This window comes from Miscanthus floridulus, chromosome 19 (genome assembly GCF_019320115.1).
Source record: "Miscanthus floridulus cultivar M001 chromosome 19, ASM1932011v1, whole genome shotgun sequence".
Classification (NCBI taxonomy): domain Eukaryota; kingdom Viridiplantae; phylum Streptophyta; class Magnoliopsida; order Poales; family Poaceae; genus Miscanthus; species Miscanthus floridulus.
Genome location: NC_089598.1, coordinates 107,689,115 through 107,710,920, shown reverse-complemented (window position 1 = coordinate 107,710,920; position 21,806 = coordinate 107,689,115). Strand labels below are relative to the sequence as shown.

General features: G+C 48.7%; 1 protein-coding gene across 1 annotated transcript; it reads right to left on the bottom strand.

Moving 5' to 3' along the window:
- Positions 1-1,525: 1,525 nt before the first annotated feature.
- On the bottom strand, positions 1,526-2,953 carry LOC136526575 (uncharacterized). The gene has a single exon (XM_066519203.1). The coding sequence runs from the start codon at positions 2,951-2,953 to the stop codon at positions 1,526-1,528; it is 1,428 nt and encodes a 475-aa protein (XP_066375300.1).
- Between the last annotated feature and the right edge of the window lie 18,853 nt (positions 2,954-21,806).

Genomic DNA, 21,806 nt, shown 5'->3' with positions numbered 1-21,806 from the left:
TGCCCGCACCCCTCGCCTGCTCTGAGGTGGCCGGAGCCGCCACGCCCGCACCCCCGCTCGCGCCGGGGTCGCTGGGGCAGCCGCGCCTGCACCCCTGCCCAAGCCAGGGTCGCCGGGGGCGTTTGGGCCGCCACCCTCGCGGGGAACGCCGCGCCCGCACCCCGCCCGCGCGGGGAGGAGGGAGGTGTGGGAGCGCGCAAAGTATCGGCCCGCGATGGTTCGCGTTTGCTCGGGTTGATGATAAAGCGGGTACGAGACCTGCCGATCCACAATCGGACGGACCAGATCGCTTTCTCGCCTGATCCAACGGCTCTCGGCTTAGCGGGCGACGTGGTACGACGGTTTGCCCGCTTTTGGTACAGGAATCCTATATAGAGATTCTCACCAAAGCAAAGAATAAACTTTGCTCCACACACCGCATGTAGGATGATGGATATATAAACTGATCCGTGGACCATGTTATTTTCTTTTCTTTAGTTTTTCTTTTCGTCCTTTTTCAGTGGCCTGCTACAATAAGTATTGCCCACCAGCTAAAAGTGAATGAAATCATTCAGAGAGCATAAAATGTTGGCCTAGATTTTCTTTTTTCTTTCCTCTTCTTTCGTTTTCTTTTTATATGTTTTCTTTGCATTTTTCTTTGTTTCTTCTTCTAGCTGGATCAAATATTGTACATATTCTTTTTATTTCTTATATTTTCATTCTTAGTAAACTGATATATTTGTTTATTATTAGACTTTTGCCAATAACAATATTTTAAATGTTCCAGTAATAAATGTCAATTTTAATAATATGACAGTGTATTTCAATAGTTTAGACAACAATCTTATTTTTTTGGTAATGTATCTCAATTGTTTTTCTATTACTGAATAGTAGTGCATCTCATTTGTTTTGATTTTTTTTTTGAATTACACAAGCACAGACGCAGATGCTCACCACGCACGTACACTCACCCCCGGGAGGTGAAGCGGAGGATGGGTAGCCGTCGGATATCAGATAGAAAAAGGGGCAGTTAGGTTCAACGTTACCTTGGGGTTGTTGTGATAATGTATTTTAGTTGTTCTGATACTTTAGTTATATTGTACTTGTAGAATATCTCAATTGTTCCAATATAGCTTCAGAATGACAGAAACAATGTTTTCAGTTAATGCACACGAATTCATGTGCTGCAGAAATGACAATTCAAGAGGCTTTGATTGAAGAAGAGCATATAAATATCAATGATGCTAGTACAAAGCCTACAAGGTAGAAGGTACATACAGCTTTGTGTTGTTCCATATTTATTCTAAAAATGAGATAAAAATATATCACTATATCAAAGAGAAGTTGATAATGCTTCCTTGCTGAAACTAGTTGAAAAACACTGTTCTGGCTAAATTGTTGTGAGAGAAAAATATTGTTCCGGCTGAAAAACAAGTCGAACAAGCTGAATACGGGGTAAGTCGAACGAGGCCTTCATATGGAACCAACACACAATAAAAAGGATTCCTGTGGGGACTTGTCTTTTGTGTTGGTTGCACTCTGTTCATCATCCTTCGAACAGCTCTTGCAGCATCTCTTCCAAGTATTGGGGACCGAACTGTACGGTCTTAACTTTGTTATCCTCTATGTATTTGGTATAGCTTGGAATGATTTTCTCGGTGATATCTTTGCGAAGCATTTTCCTTAGCTTAGGATCTGGGACCTTGCACAGCTTTTGAGTGGTGTATGTCTTCTGAAACTCAGACTCAAACGTATGCAGTGCCAGCGACGGGTAGTATTTTCCGAATAAGAAAAGAGGTGTAGTATTGAACAAGCATGATAACACCGGTGCCCAAGATACTTGTAGATATTTGTCCATGTAGCCATCGACTTTACTGGTTAGGTCTCTAACAGGGAATTGCATGTGAAGATGAGGAGCATCCTGGAGCCTCTCCAATATGAAATATGAATTGTTGAGCAAGAATAGGAGCCTACGGCTTAGATCTGGAAATGATTCCGACATGTTGACAAGCATTTTTTCTAGGCAAGACATCATCTCCATGATCATGCTGTCAAAAGGAGGTAGGTCTCCATTCCGAGGCACATACTTACCAAGCCTAGCTGCTTCCAATACTATCGGAGCCACTATGGAGTAATTATCCAGCAGGAAGGTGATATGGTCCATTACCGACCAGGTGAGCTTGTGGATGTCCGATGATCCTTGTGAAGTTTGAGCAGACGCCGACGATGAGTCATCTATCAGCTCCAAGATACGGGTCCAAATCTCCTCCAATGTGCTCCATATGCCCTCTAGCGCCTTGACATCCTTTGATCGCAAGAAGTTGAGTATCTCACCCCGTATCCTTCTAACTTCTACAGAGGGCGTCCAAAGGAATAACGCATCAATCTGGGATAAGGCATAAGATAGAGCAGCACGCACACGCACCAGGTCACTGATTTTCTGGAACAATGCCAGCACCCCATTGGCAATAAAAATGTCACAGGTGATAGTATTAGGATCCAGAGCAACTATGACATCAACAAAAGTGAGCATTTTGAACAGGGTTTCTTGGACAAACCGCGCGAACTGAAACTGATCTGGAAAAGAAGAAGAATTCTCAGCCGCCATGGGCTGTTGTTCTTCCTCACAGATACAGGGCAGGCCGATGACGGAGTCCGTGGAACGGACGGTTTCCATGATTTCGGCGAGAGCCCTGCTCCAGCACCGTGCATCATCGAAAGCATGCTGGAGTATCCCTTGAGATGTACCATCGGCGACGTGGAGGACCCAGCCGATGCCCAGCTCGGTGAACCACCACCTGGTCCACCTCTCCAGGACGCTGCAATTCGCCGCCGCCGCCGACGACGATGCAGGGAAGAACTCCTGGGCCAGGCTTTTGATAATGCGCTTCATCTGATCCTCCTTGGCCAATTCTCTTCCCCAGGACACTTCCTGGTCACTGAGGATTTTTAGCTGCAAGCAGTCAAAGTGCATGGCCGTTGCCTCCATAGAGACAGAGGACGACTGTGGTGAGCCGCTAGATGTAGTGTAGCCAGCCGAGACTATGGTACCTGATGATGAGCTACTAACGGTCTGCCAGCGGCGGTAGCTCCAAGGCCCACGGCCTCCATCCCTCCCCATGGCGTCCATGGTTCTAAGTTAGCTACACCTAGCTAGCTAGCAACTTGCGATCTGCAGATAGCTAGCAATGAAACACCTATTGGCATGCAGGCAGGCCCCCTTTGGATTGGAGGAAATATTTGTAGGGATCACATTCAAAAGGAATCGTATTCTGTCTCATCGTTTGGAAGAAAGGAATCGCTTCACTCAAAACGTACACTTTGATCAACCCGTAGTAGTAGCAGCAGGACAGCACAGGATCCACCGACACCGATCCACTAAGGCCATGTTTGGTTACTACAGGAAAATTTTAGTCCCTGTCACATCGGATATTTAGACACATGCATGAAGTATTAAATATAGATAAAAAAAATAACTAATTGCACAGATTGTGGCTAATTTGCGAGACGGATTTTTTTAAGCCTAATTAGTCCATGATTTGACAATGTGGTGCTACAGTAAATATATGCTAATGGTGGATTAATTAGGCTTAATAAATTCGTCTTGTAAATTAGTCTCCATCTATGTAATTAGTTTTATAATTAACTCATATTTAGTTCTCCTAAATAGCATCCGAACGTCCAATGTGATATGGACTAAAATTTAGTCCATGGAACCAAACACCCCCTAACAAGATAAAGTTGGACTGCCAGGTTTGTACCAAGGATCGTGGAAACTATGGTATTATCTTATTCGTAGGGAATGGATTATTCCTTGCTTGCTTTGACTCAATGTTTTAAATAGCGGGCTACAGAGCTATATATAGCACCTTAGGCCAGAGGTTACCGCTACAACACCATTGTACTAAATAGTAGACCTACTATAGCAGTTGATCAGATCTCTCCACTAAATACTATAGCCACAATTATTATTAAAAACACTGTTTTGAAGTTGGAAAAATTAGGCAGGGACTGTCCACTTCCTACCCCTGAATCACGTCACGTATCCATACGTAAACGTCCAACTGTGTCTTATTTGGTGGTGGTCTACTGGACGAGTCGCCTCTAGGAAACCGAAAGAGCAACATCTACCGAAATTGCACGGCTGTCCATGCATAAGCTAGCTGTCCAGGTGCGTGGGCGGTTTGAGCACAGACCGGGCGGTGTGAAAAGCGCCGTCCCCACTTGAGGTTCTTCTTCTTCTTCTTCTTCTTCTTTCTTTTTTTTAGGAATCACGTACGTATGTACACTCTTTTCGTGCATGTTTACCTGACTCTGAGTGCAAAAGCTTGCTTGGCCGGCGCGGGACCAGGACGTCGTCGAACCAATCGGAGGCATCTTTATGACTGTGGCGGGGCAGACGCTTGACATTGGCACCACCGACCAAACATGGAGGAGGGTGGCAGGAAAATGTAATGAGTGAAGCTAGCCGCCGTGCTGTTGATCGACGACCTTAGCTTGTGCACGGAATTGAATTGAAGCGATTCGAATTGGAAAGGGAACCGTGCGCTTCCGTAGATAATCCATATTATGTCGTTAAGAAATATAAGATAAAGTATTACCCTTATATTTGTATCTACCTCGATCAATATAAAAATAAACAAAAATATCTCTCAAATGTATATGTGAATACTAATATATGCTATTTTTTCAAAATAAATCTATATACAAAAAGTACGAGACATATATATTTCTAAATTAGAAACTTCTGCAACTATAAAATTAAATAACCATAATGCTATGTTCCACCTTGTATACCAAAACATATATACATCAGAATAAATATTTATTTCAATAGCTTATGAAGCATGGAAAAATGTTAATCGACAAACCACATAGCAATAACTAACATCAATTATATAAATAGTACTACATGATAATCAATTTGATAAGTTGTTATTTTAAATAAGGTTATATATTTAATTGAAACAATATGTCATATTAGTTTTGGTAATTTAATTTTAAGCACACTATGATATATAAAATAATATTGTTGGGGAATAACCACGGGCCGCGGAGGCCATAGAGTCTGGAGACAACGGAGATTAACAAGCGAACCGGTTTTTTGTGTGATGTGCCAGAAAGTTATGAGAAGGCCTCCACCCTAATTACAGCATGAGGCGAAGGCCTGAGGAGCCCGGCGAAGGCGAGCGAAGGTCGCCTGGTGAAGGCGGAGGCCGCGGTACCACAAGCGAAGGTCGCTTGGCAAAGGCGGAGGCCGCAGTGCCATGGGCGGTGGTGGAAGTTGGCTCCACCACAGCAGGAGGGTTCATGGCGTGGTGGCGACCTCGGGCCAGGAATGGGCTTTTCTTTGTGCCGGCAATTCAGCCCCAAGGAGACAAGGCGGTGCAAAAAAGGGAAGGTCTAGTTTGCACCGGGCCACCTGCACTAACAAGAGGATATTCAAGGAATGTACCATAGCAGTTGTAGGACAAAGATATAAAAAGGAAAAGTGGTGAATAGCACCCTATAAAAAGGGAGAGCATAAGCTTGTTTGAGAGGTTGGTGAGTGCATTTATAGAACCCTAATTGTGCCAGGACCCACCTATCACTCTCTTAACCTTCTCCCGAGGCATCTGGCCGAGCGAAGGCTCTCTCCGTATCACCTGCTGGATAACGCTACTTTCCAACATTGGCGCCCACCGCGTGTTGGCCAAGCAAAACCCACGATGCCGAGAAAAAGAGCAGCCCCCACCAGAACACCTGCGGAGCCTTCGACAAGGGGGTGACCCAGGCGTAATACCCGTAGCGCTTACGCCAGTGCCCCAGAAGACCAAGTTGTGGAAGAACCCGCGGTCGAAGATCAGGCTCTGGCAGCCGAAGATCAACAAGCTCAGATCCCACCCCAGAGCAGGTACTCCAACAATTGCAAGCCCAACTGCAGAGTAGACAACAAGAAAGAGATTGGCTGGTAGCAACCTTCGCCGCAAATCAGAGGGCAGCATAGACATCATTGCAGGCAGTGGAGATTAGGCAACAGTTGGTCGTCCTGCAGGCGGAGATTCAGAGTATGCAACCAAGCCAGCCCCAGTCTAACATTTCCAACTAGCTCCAGTTAGCAGATCAAAGCCAGCCTAACCCTTCGTCAGGTACGGCCACCCAGCCAACCTTCGGCACACCGTTCAACTCATCGCCATCTCATAGAACTATAGATTCAAGATCCCCACTCTCCGAGGGAATCCAAACCTCACCTTGGCCACCATCTTACAAGCTCATTACCCTACCCAAATTCAACGAAAGATCAGACCCCCACCAGTTCATCATGAGTTTTGAGGCAGCCGTAGCCTCTGCAGGAGGGAATGGCACTGTCTTGGTCAAGTCATTTGTCATCGCAGCCGAAGGAGACGCATTGGCATGACACTCAATGCTAAGGCCAAGCTTAGTATATTCATGGGAAGACCTCTAAGATAAGATCATCGTTAACTTCAAAGGGTTCACCATCAAATCTCTGACATCAATGGATTTATTTCAGTGCAGATAGAATCAAGGTGAAGCGCTAAGGGATTATTTTCAGAGATTTGTGCAGCTTAAAGCGAAGGCACCAAATGTCCCAGAGGATGTGGCAATTGAGGCCGCAATCAAGGGCCTCCACATCGAAGCCTTCGCGACTCATCTATCTCGGGAAAAGCCAAGCACTATACAAGAACTGTATACAGAGTTTGAGAAGTACTGCACGTCAGACAATGTCCTCTGAAAAAGGCTGGAAGAGCAAAATCAGAACAAGCGGTACCAAACAAGTGTCAGGAATGTTCAGAAGGGCAACAGAAGCCAAGGCCAATTGTAGCCTCAGCAGACCTCTAGTCAACAAGTTTTTAACATAGGACAGCAAGGAAGCAGCCAGCAGCGGCAGCAAATGTCGGAGGCAGAACAAAACAAGCCATCACATAAGCAGTATGAAGGCAAGAAATACAATCAAAGGAAGAACTAGAACAAAAACCAAGAACCAAGACAGCAGAGGCAGTATTGTTTCTTTCATGGAGAAAACAATGGACACATCACCAGAGATTGCCCAGATGCGAAGGAAACTCAGGAGAGGATAAAAAGCAGAGAAAACCCTCAGCCTCCATCACAACAACCCACCAGGGAAATCAACCACACCTTCGTTGCGCCTTCACAGCAGCCATATTGCCCAATCTACTTAAGTCTTAACTTCAATCAAATCCACCCATCCATCTTAGCAGCAGCATACTATCCCAACTTCCTACCTGCATGGTGACCAAGCACCCAACATCAAGGACATGTAAGTAATCAGCGAGCAGAAGCCAACCTCACCTACATAAACTCACCCGATGGCTGAGGGCTAGCTTCGCCTCGCCCGGCGTCTGAGGGCTGGCTCCGCCTCGCCCGACGTTTGAGGGCTGGCTCAGCCTCATCCAACGGCTGAGGGCTAGCTTTGCCCCGCTCGATGTCTCGGGGCAGGCTCCGCCTCGCCCGATGGCTGAGGGCTGGCTCTGCCCCGCCCGATGGCTAAGGGCTGGCTCTACCTCGCCCGACGTCCCGGGGCAGGCTCCACCTCGCCCGACGTTCTGGGGCTGGCTCCGCCTCGCCCGACGACTGCACCCTGCTCCTTCATAATGACGAGCACAGGGTAAGACAGGACATTCGAGTCAAACGTAGTACCGAGGACCATACCCTCCACGCCTGCAGGAAGGTACCGTCAGGATACGACGGGTCGGGCGCTTTAAGCCCTTCCAGGCATAACAGAGCCTGAACAGTGTTGTAGGCACTGACTTTTGTCTTACAGTGTTGTGGGCGCCGCCATCAGCCCTCGGACGCAGATCCTGACATAAGCATACGACAACCACTACAATCCAAGAGAGAACTCGCATCACCCCGCTAAGGGGACGGATCGATTTTCACACACAACACATAGCCAAGCAACAACCGAGCTCTTGGCATCCGTATCTGAATCCGAACATTTAATATCCGACCGTATTCAAATCTGAATACTTAAAAAATCAGATTTCTGATATATATATATATATATATATATATATATATATATATATATATATATATATATATATATATATATATATAGGGAGAGGCTATTCAGTAGCCGGCTATAAAATAAGTTATTCTGTAGCCACCTCTATTTACTATAATTTTATATACTAATTTACTATAATGTCAATACATATTTACGATAGTTGGGTTACTATAACACATGGGGATATTTACCATAACGTTATATTAAACCACTTAGTAAGGAGTTACTATAATCTCGTAAATTAACATAGTAATTATCATAACTCAAAGTGGCTACAGAATAAGTTATTCTGTAGCCAGCTACAGGATAGTAGTTCTATATATATATATATATATATATATATATATATATATATATATATATATATATGATATAGATGTCAATATCCGAATGATCCGGATCCGAGAAAATATATGGAATATGGTATCCGGTTTCATTCCTAGTCGCAGGCGCTCCGTGTTTGTGCTCCGAGCCTCCGACGACGCTGGAGACCTGCCGTGAGCTCCGATGGCGGCGGTACCACTGCGGCTCCCGTCTCCAAGCTTCGTGCTGTTTTGCTGCGTCTACTGTACCAAGTCCGATGTGCTATTTGGCCTGCTTCCCCAATGGGAGTCCAACCAGTACACGATGCCAGATGGGGAAACCACAATGGAGTGGGATCATGGGCTTGCTAGTTGTTGGGCTACAAAAGAACGGGCCAGACCAAAAAAAAATGGCTATTTAATTTTAGGTAGGTATAGATTAATAGTCTCCTGTATATATTTTGTTATAGTTGAAAAAATGTTTGACCCTCTGGAAAAGCGGGCGAGAATAACATGACGTTGCCATCAGCTAGCCAAATCATCTCGTGAACCGTGATTGCTCATAGACTCGACCTCCCCCTCCACACACGCACCCACCAACCTCCTTCCCGAAACCAGAGCCGTTGACTTGCGTAGACTACTGGTCTCCGTGTCGGGATCGGGACAGATTGCCAGTGGCACTTCTTGGAACTTGGTAGCTTAGCATGGAGGCCTCGGGCAGCAGCGATGGCGGCTTCGAGTTTTGGAGCTACCGCGAGCAGAACGCATCCAGCTCCTATCCCATCGACAGCCCCTCATCAGGTACCGTAGTCTCAACCGCCTATGAAACCTCTATCTCTTCTGGCCTGTCCTCTGGCTCTATGGAGGCGGCGACCATGCACTTGGACCTGGATTCTGACGGAGAGGAGGAGGAGGAGGCGGAGACGGTGACGGAGACGAAGGAGGTCCGGATAAAGCACATCAAAAGCCTGGTCCAGGAATTCTTTGGTGCGCCGTCCACGAGCTGCAGCATCAACAGCGGCGACATCGGCGTCCTGGAGAGGTGGTTGGATCAGCTCGGCGTCGGCTGGATTATCCACGTCGCAGGTGGTGCATCTGTTTGGGAACTCCAGGATACCTGCAGCAGCTGGACCCGTGCTCTCGCTCAGATCACGGAGGCCATCCGTCTGGTTGCATCGCTCTGTCTTGATCATCACTGCTCCGTGAGCTTACCCAGTATCTGCGAGAAAGAGCCTGCTGAGGCTGCGAGTGAGAACGGGGACGAAGCTAGTGTTCCGGACCAGTTCCTGTTTGCACGGTTTATCGAAATAACCATGCTGAAAATGCTCGCTTTTGTGGACTTTGTAGTTGCTCCGGATACTACAACCACTATAGAGGTTATCATGGTTTTTGGTGTGGATGGGGTGCCGCCGCCGCCACCACTACCATACGAGAAGCTCAGTACCCTGCTGGTCGTCCGTGGTGCTCTGTCCAAGGCGTTAACCCAGATCCGGTTGTCCTTTCATTGGCCTCCCTCTGCAGAAATCCAAAGGATACAGCGCGAGATAGTCAGCCTCTTGTCAGGAAAGGAGGGCAAGGTGCGTGAGGCCATATGGAACACAATGGAGCACATTAGGACTAGTGTCCTGGAGTCGATAATGGAGGATGGTGGTGGTCATCACTTGTCGACTTCTCTGACGACACAAGGATCATCGGACGTTCACAAGGCCACTCGGCGTGTAACGAGGTATATTAGGTTCCTCAAGCTTCACTACTCGTCATTCAGCCGGTTCGTTTGGCTGGGCTTGTTCGTTGCTGGTTCGTGAAGAAGTACAGCTGGCTGATTTGGTGTGAGAGAAAAATACTGTTCCGGCTGAAAATTTACGATCGTTTACGACAAGCACAAGCCAACCGAACAGGCTGATTGACTCCTATTGTGTCGGAATCAGCTAGTCTTGGTTGGTATGTGCCTCGAGTTAGTAGACAAGCAGAGCCGCCTCTGATCAGCATGATCATAGAGATTGCGTCTTGTCTAGAAGAAAAGCTCATCAACAAATCAGAACAATTCTCAGATGAAGAGCTCAAGTCCTTGTTCTTACTCAACAACTCATACTTCATGCTGACTGAACTCAAGTACCCTTTTTTCCCCTCTGCCAAAGTCCACATGGCTGCCCTCACTTGCAAACTTGAGGCCCATATGGAGAGATATATAGACGTATCTTGGGCCCCAGTGTTGTCATGCTTGTTCGATTCTACTTGTACACCTGTGTGCTTGGGGAGAAACTACTACTCATCCCCACTGTCCAAGTTCGAGTACGAATTTCAGAAAATTTACACCACACAAAAGCAGTGGAAGGTCCCACATCCAGTGCTGAGGATGAAGCTGCGCAAAGCTATCACCGACAAAATCATTCCAGACTATGCAACATACATCGAGGATAACAAAGTTATCACCCCAGATTTCAGTCCCCTAAAGCTGCAAGTGATGCTGCAAGAGTTATTCGAAGGATGATGAACAGAGTACTCTACACAGAAGGCAAGCACGTCATCACAAGTTTCCATTTGTGTTGGTTATCGGACGAAATTTTTTGTCGTTGCTTCAAATGAGTTAATAATTTCGGTTGCCTCTCGCGCAGATGTGTCACAATGGAAGTGACGTGTCCGTCACCCTCGGAGTCTGGTGATCTTCGAGTATCTCTCAGCTGCGTTCGTTGTCTAAGTATAGTTGTAGGTTTGTTTGTATACCGTGTGTGTGTGAGGTGTGCGTGTGTGTGGTGGTGTGTGTCTATATCCGAACAGATACTACAGCTGTACTTAGAGATGAGAGGCTTCTAAAGCTGTATGTGAAGAAGTTGAAAATCTAAAGCACTGTAAAACTTCATGTGGCAACTTGTATCTCTCTCATTTTTTTAAAATAAATATGTGGAACAGCCGAGATCTGCACGTACCAGCCTTGCATCCCTGTACATAGGTGGAATTTGCCATCTTACACCGCAAACACAGATATATGGCAGGTACCATTACAAGATCATCACACTCATTAAACATCACTAGTACAGCAATATGTGCCCTCGCACGGACTAAAATTTTAGAAGATATAAGTATTAGGTACTGATTAATAATCTATTTATTCCAAATTATAAGATATTTTAGTTTTTCTAGATATATTATTTTTATTATGTATCTAGACAATACATCTAAGTGTATAGCAAAAGTTATGTATTTAGAAAACTCAAAACGTCTTATAATTTCGAATGGAGTGAGTACATATGACTAATAATGAATTACTTATATTAAATTGTATGTTTTCTTTTTATTTATTTTCTAACATAATAGACATATATAATAGATACGTTGTAGTCTATATATATTTTTTCTCTTTATGGCCACCTTCATCAAGTGCACCGAGACCTTCCCTTCCTTCGCCACTGTCGGCAACGACCTTTACCTGGAGGAGATTGAGATGCAATCCAAAGATGGCCCTCCGTCCACTGCTTTGGTGGCTGGACCTGCTCCCCCAGAGCCCTCCTACTCCTATGGCACTCCTGCTGGCGGCGCACAGGGTGGATGTTGATGGTCACTAAACATCATTGATGACCATCAACATTCACTAAAGTTTGTTTTATTAAAAACGACAAGAAGTCGATTTGGCTAAAACGCACTTTCTGGGTTTTATGGAAACCTGGTTTTAATTGCATTGAAATTCGTTGCTCCATACAAACAAAGTTTTAGAGGCAGTTAGGCAAAAACGAGTTTACGGAGTTCTAGCTTTCAGAATAAACGAAGATCCAAACAACCCATTGGAGTTGCTCTTAAAACATTTAATTTGGAGATATAAATATGAGATGAGAATAATGTCTTGAATAAGTCTTCCATAATAACGTCCATTTTTTAGATATTATAACTATTTTAATATATGGACTAATCTATGACTGATTTTGATATATTGAAAAGCTTTTGTTTGAGACAAGCCATCATCTCCATGATCATGTTGTACCAGTGGTGGATCCAGGACAAAATCCTAGGGGGGGCTGAACAAGCTGTTGTGTTGGGCGCTGGGCGCTAGCTGCTACCGTGCTGTGCTGATGCTTGCTGGTGCAGGCGTTGTGCTGCGCTGCTGCTCCATGGGCGCGCCCGCGGTAGGGGGTGGCCCCCCAGCCCCCCAGTGGCAGATCCGCCACTGTGTTGTAGAAATCTACTTCTTTGTCTCTAATATGAGGCAAAGATATTTGCTAAGGCTAACCGCTTCTACGAGGAATTAAATCATAGGAAGTTGTATACCTCATCACGAATAGAGTGAGACCTCATTACGAATTCCTTTGGAGAAATGACAGTTGAGACTTAACAATTCATAAGAGGCTTTGATTTCAAGAAGAGTGTCTAATTAAATATATACCACTGGTGATGGTATAAACCTACAAGGCAGGAGGTAGAGACAGTCCTATGTGTTGTTCCACAGTTATTTAAAAAATGTAAAAGAATATATAAATAGTGAAGTAAAGTTTGACCATCATTCCCCTTTTGGTCTACTTCATATATAGCTTCAGAAGCCAAGTCATTTGATACGACAGCTAGCATTTCATTCAAAATCCACACAAATGAAACCTGCTAAGCTGACCTCCTTGCATTGGTGGTGCACTCTGTTCATCATCCTTCAAACAACTCTTGCAACATCTCTTCCAGGTTGTGGGTAGTGGATCATAGGGTGATAACATTGTTATCCACTGTGTATTTTGTATATCCTGAAATGATTTTCTCAGTTATAGCTTTGCGCAGTCTTTTTCTCATCTCAGGATCTGGGACTTTCCATAGCTTTTGAGTGGTGTACATCTTTTGAAACTCAAACTCAAACTTGGGCAGCAGAGAGTAGTTTTTCCCAAAGCAAAGAGTTGTAGGACTGAACAAGCATGACAACACTGGTGCCCAAGATACCTGTAGATAGCTCTCTAAATAGTGCTCGACTTTCTCAACGAGTGAAGCGACATGGACTTGTAGAAAAGAAAACCCAGCGGTGTTGTTATAGAGACTATGGCGTATGAAGTTGAAGTTGTTGAGCAAAAATAAGAATTTAAGGCTTTGATCTAGAAATGTTTTTGAGATGAGGGAAATTCTTTCTTGTAAACAACACGCCATCTCTATGATCATGCTATCCAAAGGTGGAATGTACCCAGTATTTATGTGAGGCAGCACATACTTACGAAGGATAGCTGCTTCAGATACAATTGGATCCACCGGAGAGTAATTTTCGAGCAAGAAGGTGATATGAGCCATTACTGACAAAGTGACCTTGTGAATGTCTGATGATCCTTGTGGAGTCTGAGCACCTGGCAAGTCGTCCACCATCGGCTCCATGATGCGACTCCTAATATCCTCCAATATGCTCCTTATGCTCTCACGGGCCTCGGCATTCTTTGCGTACAAGAGGTTACCACTCCTCCTCTTATCCTTTCAACTTCTGCAGGCGGCGTCGAAAGGAATAGCACATGGATCTCGGTTCAGGCATCGGACAACGCACAATGCACACGCAGCAGAATATGAATCTTCTGGTGTAGTGCTTGCACCGGCATGCCACCAGGATCTAGAGCAACTATGAAGTCAACAAAAGCAAGCATTTTCAACATGGTTTCTTGGATAAATCGTGCAAATAGGAGCAGTTCCAGAATGGAACCCTCAGCCTTGGGATCTTCTTCTTCCTCCTCATAAATACTAGGTAGTAGGCCCACAGAACCATGATCCGGGAAGAGCGACACCGCCACGGACCTGATGGTTGTTGGCCCACGGGATCACCGTCTGACGATAGTGAACTAGTCTCCAGACCACTAGTCTCCCAGATCAGACCACTAGTCTCCTAGACCACTAATCTCCCAGACCACTATACCGGTTGTGTCTGTACCCACACACTATGGATCGAGCTAGAAGAAGAAGGGAGAACAGAGCAAGCACGCACAATACAAGACAACAATATTGGCCGAGGCCCTGTCTATGTGATGGCAAATCTGAGCTCTCTTTACTGAGTTGCCTTGGTGCCCTATTTATACAACTATATCTATCTAAGTAAAGTACAGCGCACATGCTGTAACAGTAACTAGATAAGTATACAGGGTTGACTCTACGCCGGCCACTGCATGTGCCTACAGTGCTGCAGGTGAGCCATACGGCGCCTGCACCTACAGCGGCTACTGTATTACAGCAGCGGGCAAAGTCGGCGCCGCCTTCCTCTGCTGTGTTTCACACAAGGTGGCAGTAGATTAGCTAACAATCTTCCCCTAATCTTACTGCTAACCCTTGCACCCCCTCCATGCCGATCATCTCCTTCAGCTCCGTGAGTCGAAGTCGTCCGAGCGGCTTGGTGAGGACGTCCGCGAGTTGTCGACCAGTTTTGACAAACTCGATGACGATCTGCCCTCCATCAACACAGTCCCTGAGGAAGTGGAACTTCACGTCGATGTGTTTACTCCGGTCGTGCAGAACCGGATTCTTCGCGAGGGCGATGGCGGGCTGGTTGTCCACCATCAGTGCTGGTGGGTGAGCTTCCACGCCGGTTAGCTCACCCAGCAGCCGGCGTAGCCACACAACTTGGCACGCCGCTGTGGCCGCCGCTACGTACTCTGCCTCGCATGTAGATAGCGCCACCACCTTCTGTTTCAGCGACAGCCATGAAATTGGGGCCGACCCGAGGAAGACGAGTACGCCAGAGGTGCTCCGTCATCCGTCGATGTCCCCCGCCATGTCTGCATCGCTGAATACCGTGAGCTGCAGCCTACTTCCCCCGGTCTTTGGGAAGATGATTCCATGATTCACTGTCCCCTTGACGTAGCATAGTAGCCGCTTCACCGCAGCCCAGTGATCCTCTCTGGGATCCTCCATGAAGCGACTGACGTAGCCCACGGCGAACGCAATGTCCGGCCTTGTGTGGACCAGGTAGCGCAGACCGCCGACGATGCTCCGGTAGAGTGTTGCATCTACTTTCGCCGCGGTGCTGTCCTTTGTCAGCTTCAGCCGCTCCTCCATCGGAGTCATGCATGGCTTGCACTCCACCATGCCGCTCCTCTCCAACAGTTTTGAGGCATACGCGCTTTGCCCGAGCGCGAGTTCCTCCTTCCCCTGTCTCACCTCGATGCCGAGGTAGTAGGAGAGAGCGCCGAGATCACTCATTCGAAAATGAGCTGCCATCTCTCGCTTGAAGCTGTTGATATCCTCCGTGCGCGCACCGGTGACGATTAAGTCATCCACATACACGCCGACCACGAGTTCTTCCTTCCCCCGTCGTCGCGTGTAGAGCGCGTGCTCGGTTGCGCACCTCTGAACCCCAAGCTCGCCCAGCGTGGTGTCAAGCTTGGCGTTCCATGCTCGAGGGGCTTGCCTCAGCCCGTAGAGCGCTTTGCGCAGTCGGAGCACCCTGTGCTCCTCTCCCTTGACAGCGAACCCTGGAGGTTGCCTGACGAAGACCGTTTCCGCCAGCTCGCCGTTGAGGAAGGCCGATTTAACGTCCAAGTGATGGACGCGCCAGTCCTTTGCTGCCGCCAAAGCAAGTAGCAAACGGACCGACTCCATGCGCGCTACTGGTGCAAAGACCTCCTCGAAATCGATGCCCTTGCGCTGGACAAAGCCTCGGGCGACGAGGCGCGCCTTGTACTTGACAATGGCGCCGAGGTCGTCTCTTTTGACTTTGTATACCCACTTCAGGCTGATTGGACGGCATCCTGGGGGTGGATCGACGAGCTGCCAAGTCTCATTTTCCTCGATCGCCTTCATCTCCTCCAGCATTGCCCGTCGCCAGTTTCCATCGCGCTCGGCTAGCGCGAACGTGGGTGGTTCCTCTGCACTGACGAGTAGCAGCTCTGCGTCGTTGAGCAGCCTACCCGCCAGACCTGAGGGACCTGTGCCGCCGATGATGTCGTCCAGATTACGGAACCTCAACTCCTCACCTTCGTGGTAGGCGTCCACGAACTCAATGATGTCACTTGGAGGTGAGGTGAACTTGATCGGGGGTGATGGAGTTCCTTCTTCCGCCGGAGTGCCCTGCATAGCACCTGAAGTGCTCGGCACTGCTTCTGGACTGCTCGTCATAACTCCTGCAGTGTTCGGCCACACTGTAGGAGTGCCCAGCCTCAGTCTTGGAGTGGTCGGAACCACAGTAAGACGTCTTGGCTCCACCACGGGACTGCTCGGCACCCGTCCTGAAGTGGTCGCCACCACTGCAGAACCTCCTGGCTCCACTCCTGGCGTGCTCGGCATCCCTCCAGAAGTGCTCGACACTCTTCCTGGAGTGCTCGGCATCCCTCCTGAAGTGCTCGGCACTGCCCCAGAAGTGCTCGACTCTACCGCTGGAGTGCTCGGCGCTCCTCCCGGAGTGCGTGACACCTGTTCCGCAGTGTCTCCACCGCCGTGGATGACCAAGTGCTCGACGACGAAGGTGTTGGTGAAGCCTCCCGCTTCCCCCGTGCTCGGACTGTGCCAGTCCCAAGCTGCCTCCTCGTTAAACACAACGTCGCGCGAGACAGTCACCTTGTCTCCGCGTGGGTCATAGAGCCGGTACGCCTTGGTACCCTCCGCGTAGCCCAGGAACACCATGGGTGTGCTCCTGTCCTCCAGCTTGGTGAGGTTCGGGTTTATCTTCCTGATGTGGCCGATGCAACCGAATGTCCGGAGGAATGACACGTTTGGCTTGCTCCCGTACCAAGCTTCGAACGACGTCTTACCCGTTAGGGCTTTGGTTGGAGCGCGGTTGAGGATGAACACCGCCGTGGTCACCGCCTCTCCCCAGAACTTTGCCGGCATCCCTTTGGCCTTCATCATGGATCGGGCCATGCCGACCACTGTCTGGTTCCGTCGCTCTACCACGCCATTCTGGTGTGGCAAGTACGGCGCGGTGTGATGTTGCCCCACACCTTGATCCGCGCAGTACATAGCAAACTCCACCGAAGTGAATTCGCCACCCCGATCAGTCCTCAGTACACGGAGCTTCTTGCCGCTTTCGGCCTCCGCGCGCGTCTTGAACTTCTTGATCGTCACTGCCGCTTCGTCCTTGCTCGTCAGGAGTTGTAGCCACATGTAGCGACTGCAATCGTCCACCAGTAGGAGGAAGTACCGCCAACCACCGCATGTAGCAGGCGTGATCGGCCCACAGAGGTCGCCGTGAACTAGCTCGAGAGCTTCCTTCGCGCGATACTTGGCCGCCTTTGGGAAAGGTAGCCTCCTCTGCTTCCCGGCCAGGCAGCTGTCACACAGCTCGCCTCCGTGTTTGATGTGGGGTAGCCCTCGGTCCATCTTCCCCAGCCGACCAAGCGCATCGAAGCTGAGATGTCCGAACCGGGCATGCCACATCCACGGTTCCTCAGAGTGCCTTGCCGCCAGGCAAACCGGCTGCTCTACCTTTAGGTCGAGCAGGTACAACCGGTTCAGGGACCTCTTCACCTTGGCGAGAAGTCGCTGCTCCCGGTCTCTGATCCTCAGAACACCGTCCTTGATCAGAACCTCGCTACCGCGCTCATCCAGCTGACCAATGCTGATGATGCTGGAACGCAGCTGCGGGATGTAGTATACATATGTTAGCGTCCGGTGCTCCCCGTTCTGGCATCTGAAGATGATGGTGCCGCGCCCTTGGATAGCCACCCTTGAGCCGTCACCAAACTTCACCGTACCGGTAACATCACCGTCGAGCTCGAAGAAGGAGTCCTTGGAGCCCGTCATGTGGTTACTGGCACCAGAGTCCAGATACCACCGCTGCTCCTGGTCGACGCCCACATGCCCAAGATGGACTTGGGCGCGTGGTTCGTCGAGGTTGACGGTCTTCAGGGCCTTGCTAGATCCTTCCACCGTCGTCGCCTCTTCCCTCTCCATGGCCTCGACGTCGTGCAGTGCACAGAACATCGCCATAAGGATAGTGGCCTCATCCTCATCATCGGCTTTCGCCAGGTGAGCCTGAGCCTTCTTTTCCTTCTTGCGATTTGGGCACTCCCGTGCCCAATGGCCCATCTTCCCGCAACACCGACAGGTGTTGGAGTCGATTTGCTTCTTCTCCGAAGAAGCCCTGCCGCGATGTTTGCCGTTGCCACCGCGACTGGAGGAGGCTGCCTTCCCGGAGTTTCGCCGAGCCGCCCACTCCTCTTCCGTCAGCAGGAGTTTCCCGCTGTCCTTCGTTACTATCGCCTGCTCCAGGCGCTCGTCCACCACCCGCAGACGGCCTGCCACATCCTCGATGGTGAGGATGGACAAGTCTAGCATCGTCTCTATGGAGAGAGCGATCTGTATGTACTTTGCTGGCACGGAGTGGAGGAATTTGGAGACCGCCTCCTCTTCGTCGATGGTGACGCCGTGGCTCTTCAGCTTGCTGATGAGCGTCTGCAGGCGAAGGGAAAAGTCCTCTACTGTTTCACCATCCTTGAACTTGAGGTTTGCATACTCCTGCTTCAGAAGCTGGGCCATTGCCTTCTTTGCGCGGTCGGAACCGACGCGCATCGCCGCAATGGCCTCCCACACCTCCTTAGCTGAGCTCTTCGTCTCTAACAGTTCCCTGTACTCCGCCGGTATAGCAGCGAGGATAGCCTCCAACGCTGATAAATCGTCTTCTTCCACGTCGGTGCCCTTGTCAACAACATTCCAGAGCCGTCGGGCTCTGAGCTTGATCTTCATGGTCACCGACCACTCTCCATAGTTAGTGCGAGTCAGCGTCGGCCAAGTGGTGCCGCTGACCTCCCGCACCGTGCGGACAACTACCTCCGGTAGTGGCTGGGCAGCTATGACAGTGCCACTGCCATCGCCCAACTCCAAACCGCCTGTCCTTGCCATCGGTTAAAATGGCGACGGCGCTTGTATGGCTCCGATACCACTTGTTGGCCCACGGGATCACCGTCTGACGATAGTGAACTAGTCTCCAGACCACTAGTCTCAGACCACTAGTTTCCTAGACCACTAGTCTCCCAAATCAGACCACTAGTCTCCCAGACCACTAGTCTCCCAGACCACTATACCGGTTGTGTCTGTACCCACACACTATAGATCGAGCTAGAAGAAGAAGGAAGAACAGAGCAAGCACGCACAATACAAGACAACAACGTTGGCCGAGGCCCTGTCTGTGTGATGGCAAATCTGAGCTCTCTTTACTGAGTTGCCTTGGTGCCCTATTTATACAACTATATCTATCTAACTAAAATACAACGCACATGCTGTAACAGTAACTAGATAAGTATACAGGGCTGACTCTGCGCCGGCCACTGCATGTGTCTACAGTGCTGTAGATGAGCCATGCGGCGCCTGCACCTACAGCGGCTATTGTATTACAGCAGGGGGCAAAGTCGACGCCGCCTTCCTCTGCTGTGTTTCACACAAGGTGGCAGTAGATTAGCTAACAATGGTCTGTGTGATCTCATGAAGAGCCCGGATCCAGCACCGTGCCCCATCAGAAGTGTGCTTATCCAGTTCTTCCCATGCAGACGAACTGCTAGCGAGGTGCAGAACCCAGGCGACGCCCAGCTTCGTGAGCCACCTCTCCAGGACACCCATGTCGCCGTCGCCTTTGATGCTCGCATCGAAGAATTCATGGGCAAGCACTCTTTTAACGTGCTCTGCATCCGTTTCTTCTTCTTCGTGGATACTATAGTAGTCAAAGTGCATGGCCGCCTCCATGGAGGCAGAGGAGGACAGACGAGAGGCCTTAGATGTGTAGGCAGCCGAGACTATGGTACCTGATGACGAGCTGTAGCAGCTGCTAATGGTGGAGTAGCAGTAACTGGATCCCATCTGCTCGCGGCGGCAGCTCCAGCTGGTCCAAGAAGAAGGCCTGCGGCCGCCGTCCCTGCCCGTGGCCTCCATCTTCATGCGAAGCTAGCTAGCTACCCAATCGGCCCCTTGCGAGTTGCGACTGTGTCAGTTATCTCTGGTGTGGGACGGGGTCGGCCGGGATCGAGCGTGATTGCGAGAGGCGGGCGGCCAGGTGGGGCGGTTTGTTTGAAACTTTGAATAGGGCGGTGGTGGGGTGCAAACTTTACGCGTGAGTGCAAACTTTCTTGGCTGACTTACGTCGTCGTCGAACTCGAACCACACACTGGAAGTTAGGCGTGAGTGCAAACTTTACGCGTCAGTGCAAACTTGCTCAGTGTGCACGTTGCTCTCTGTCCAAGGCGCTATCGGCGATCCGATGGCTACTCCGTTCACCGTCCTCTGGTGGAGTTGAAAGGATACAAAGGTGAGGTAGTCAGCCTCTTGTCAGCAAATTAAAGGAGCGAAAGGCTGTTTGATGCCATATTGAGCACAATGGAGCAGATTAGGACTCGTCTCCTGGAGCTGAGAAAGAAAATTACACGACGATCATCGGATATTCACAAGGCCACTCGGTGCGTAATGTGGTAGGTTCCTACAGTTCAATGGTTTGCAGCCTCGTTGTAGCTCTCGTTACTCTCATTATTCGTTAGTGAAGGCAATTGTAACTGAAGCAGGTAGCCTTGGTTTGTATGTGCCTCGGATTACACAAGCGCCTCCTTTGATCTGCCTGTTCATCGAGATGGCGTCTTGTGTGGAAGAAAAACTTGCCAGCATGTCAGAATCATCATTCCAAGATAAAGCCCTCAGGTTCTTGTTCTTGCTCAACAACTCATACTTCATACTAGAGCTCAAGGAGGGCCTCAGGGGCCATGCTCACGAAGCCTTTCTGGCAGTCTTCGCTCGTAAAGTCAAGGGATATATGGAGAGCTATATGCAGATATCTTGGGCACCCATGTGTCCTGCTTGTTTAATCCTACACCTCATCGTTTCTGGAGAAAGCAGTCCCAACTGTCCCGGTTCGAGTCTGAATCTCAAAAGATTTACACTACGCAAAAGCAGCGGAAGGTCCCAGATCCTAAGCTAAAGAAAACGTTGCGCAAAGCTGTCACTGAGAATTATTCCAGACTATACACAATACATAGAGGATAACAAAGTTACCGCCCCAAAATTCAGTCCTCAGGAGCAGCAAAAGATGTTGCAAGAACTGTTCGAAGGATGATGAACACAAAGAGTAAAACACAGAATACAAGTCACCATACGTTTTCAAGTGAAATGTTCTTTGCTTCGGATGACTTGGCTAGTTTCTGAAGCACACCAAGTTTGAAGCATTATCAACTTCACTTCACTATTTATATATATATATTCCTCCCATTTTCGAAATAAATATGGAACAGCAGAGCTGTGTGTGTGCCTTCTGGCTTAGGCTTGTACTAGCATCAGTGATATTTATATGCTCTTCGTCTAATCAGAGCCTCCTGAATTGTCATTTCTCCAAATAAATTTACGTGCAATAACTGAAACCATTGTTATTTCTGTAGGTCTTGTCGTTTTGATGTTGCTATTTTTTTTTTTTGCGAGTAAGTTTTGATCTTGCTATAGGATCAGTTCAACTATAAATGTGGCGACACACTTGGTCTACATTTTTTTTTGGAAACCCGGAAGCTTTTATTAAACCAAAGAGCAGTACATCGAGTTGATACACAGACTTTGGAACACTCCCAGCCTCTGCCTGACTAAGAGGCACATAGCATAAA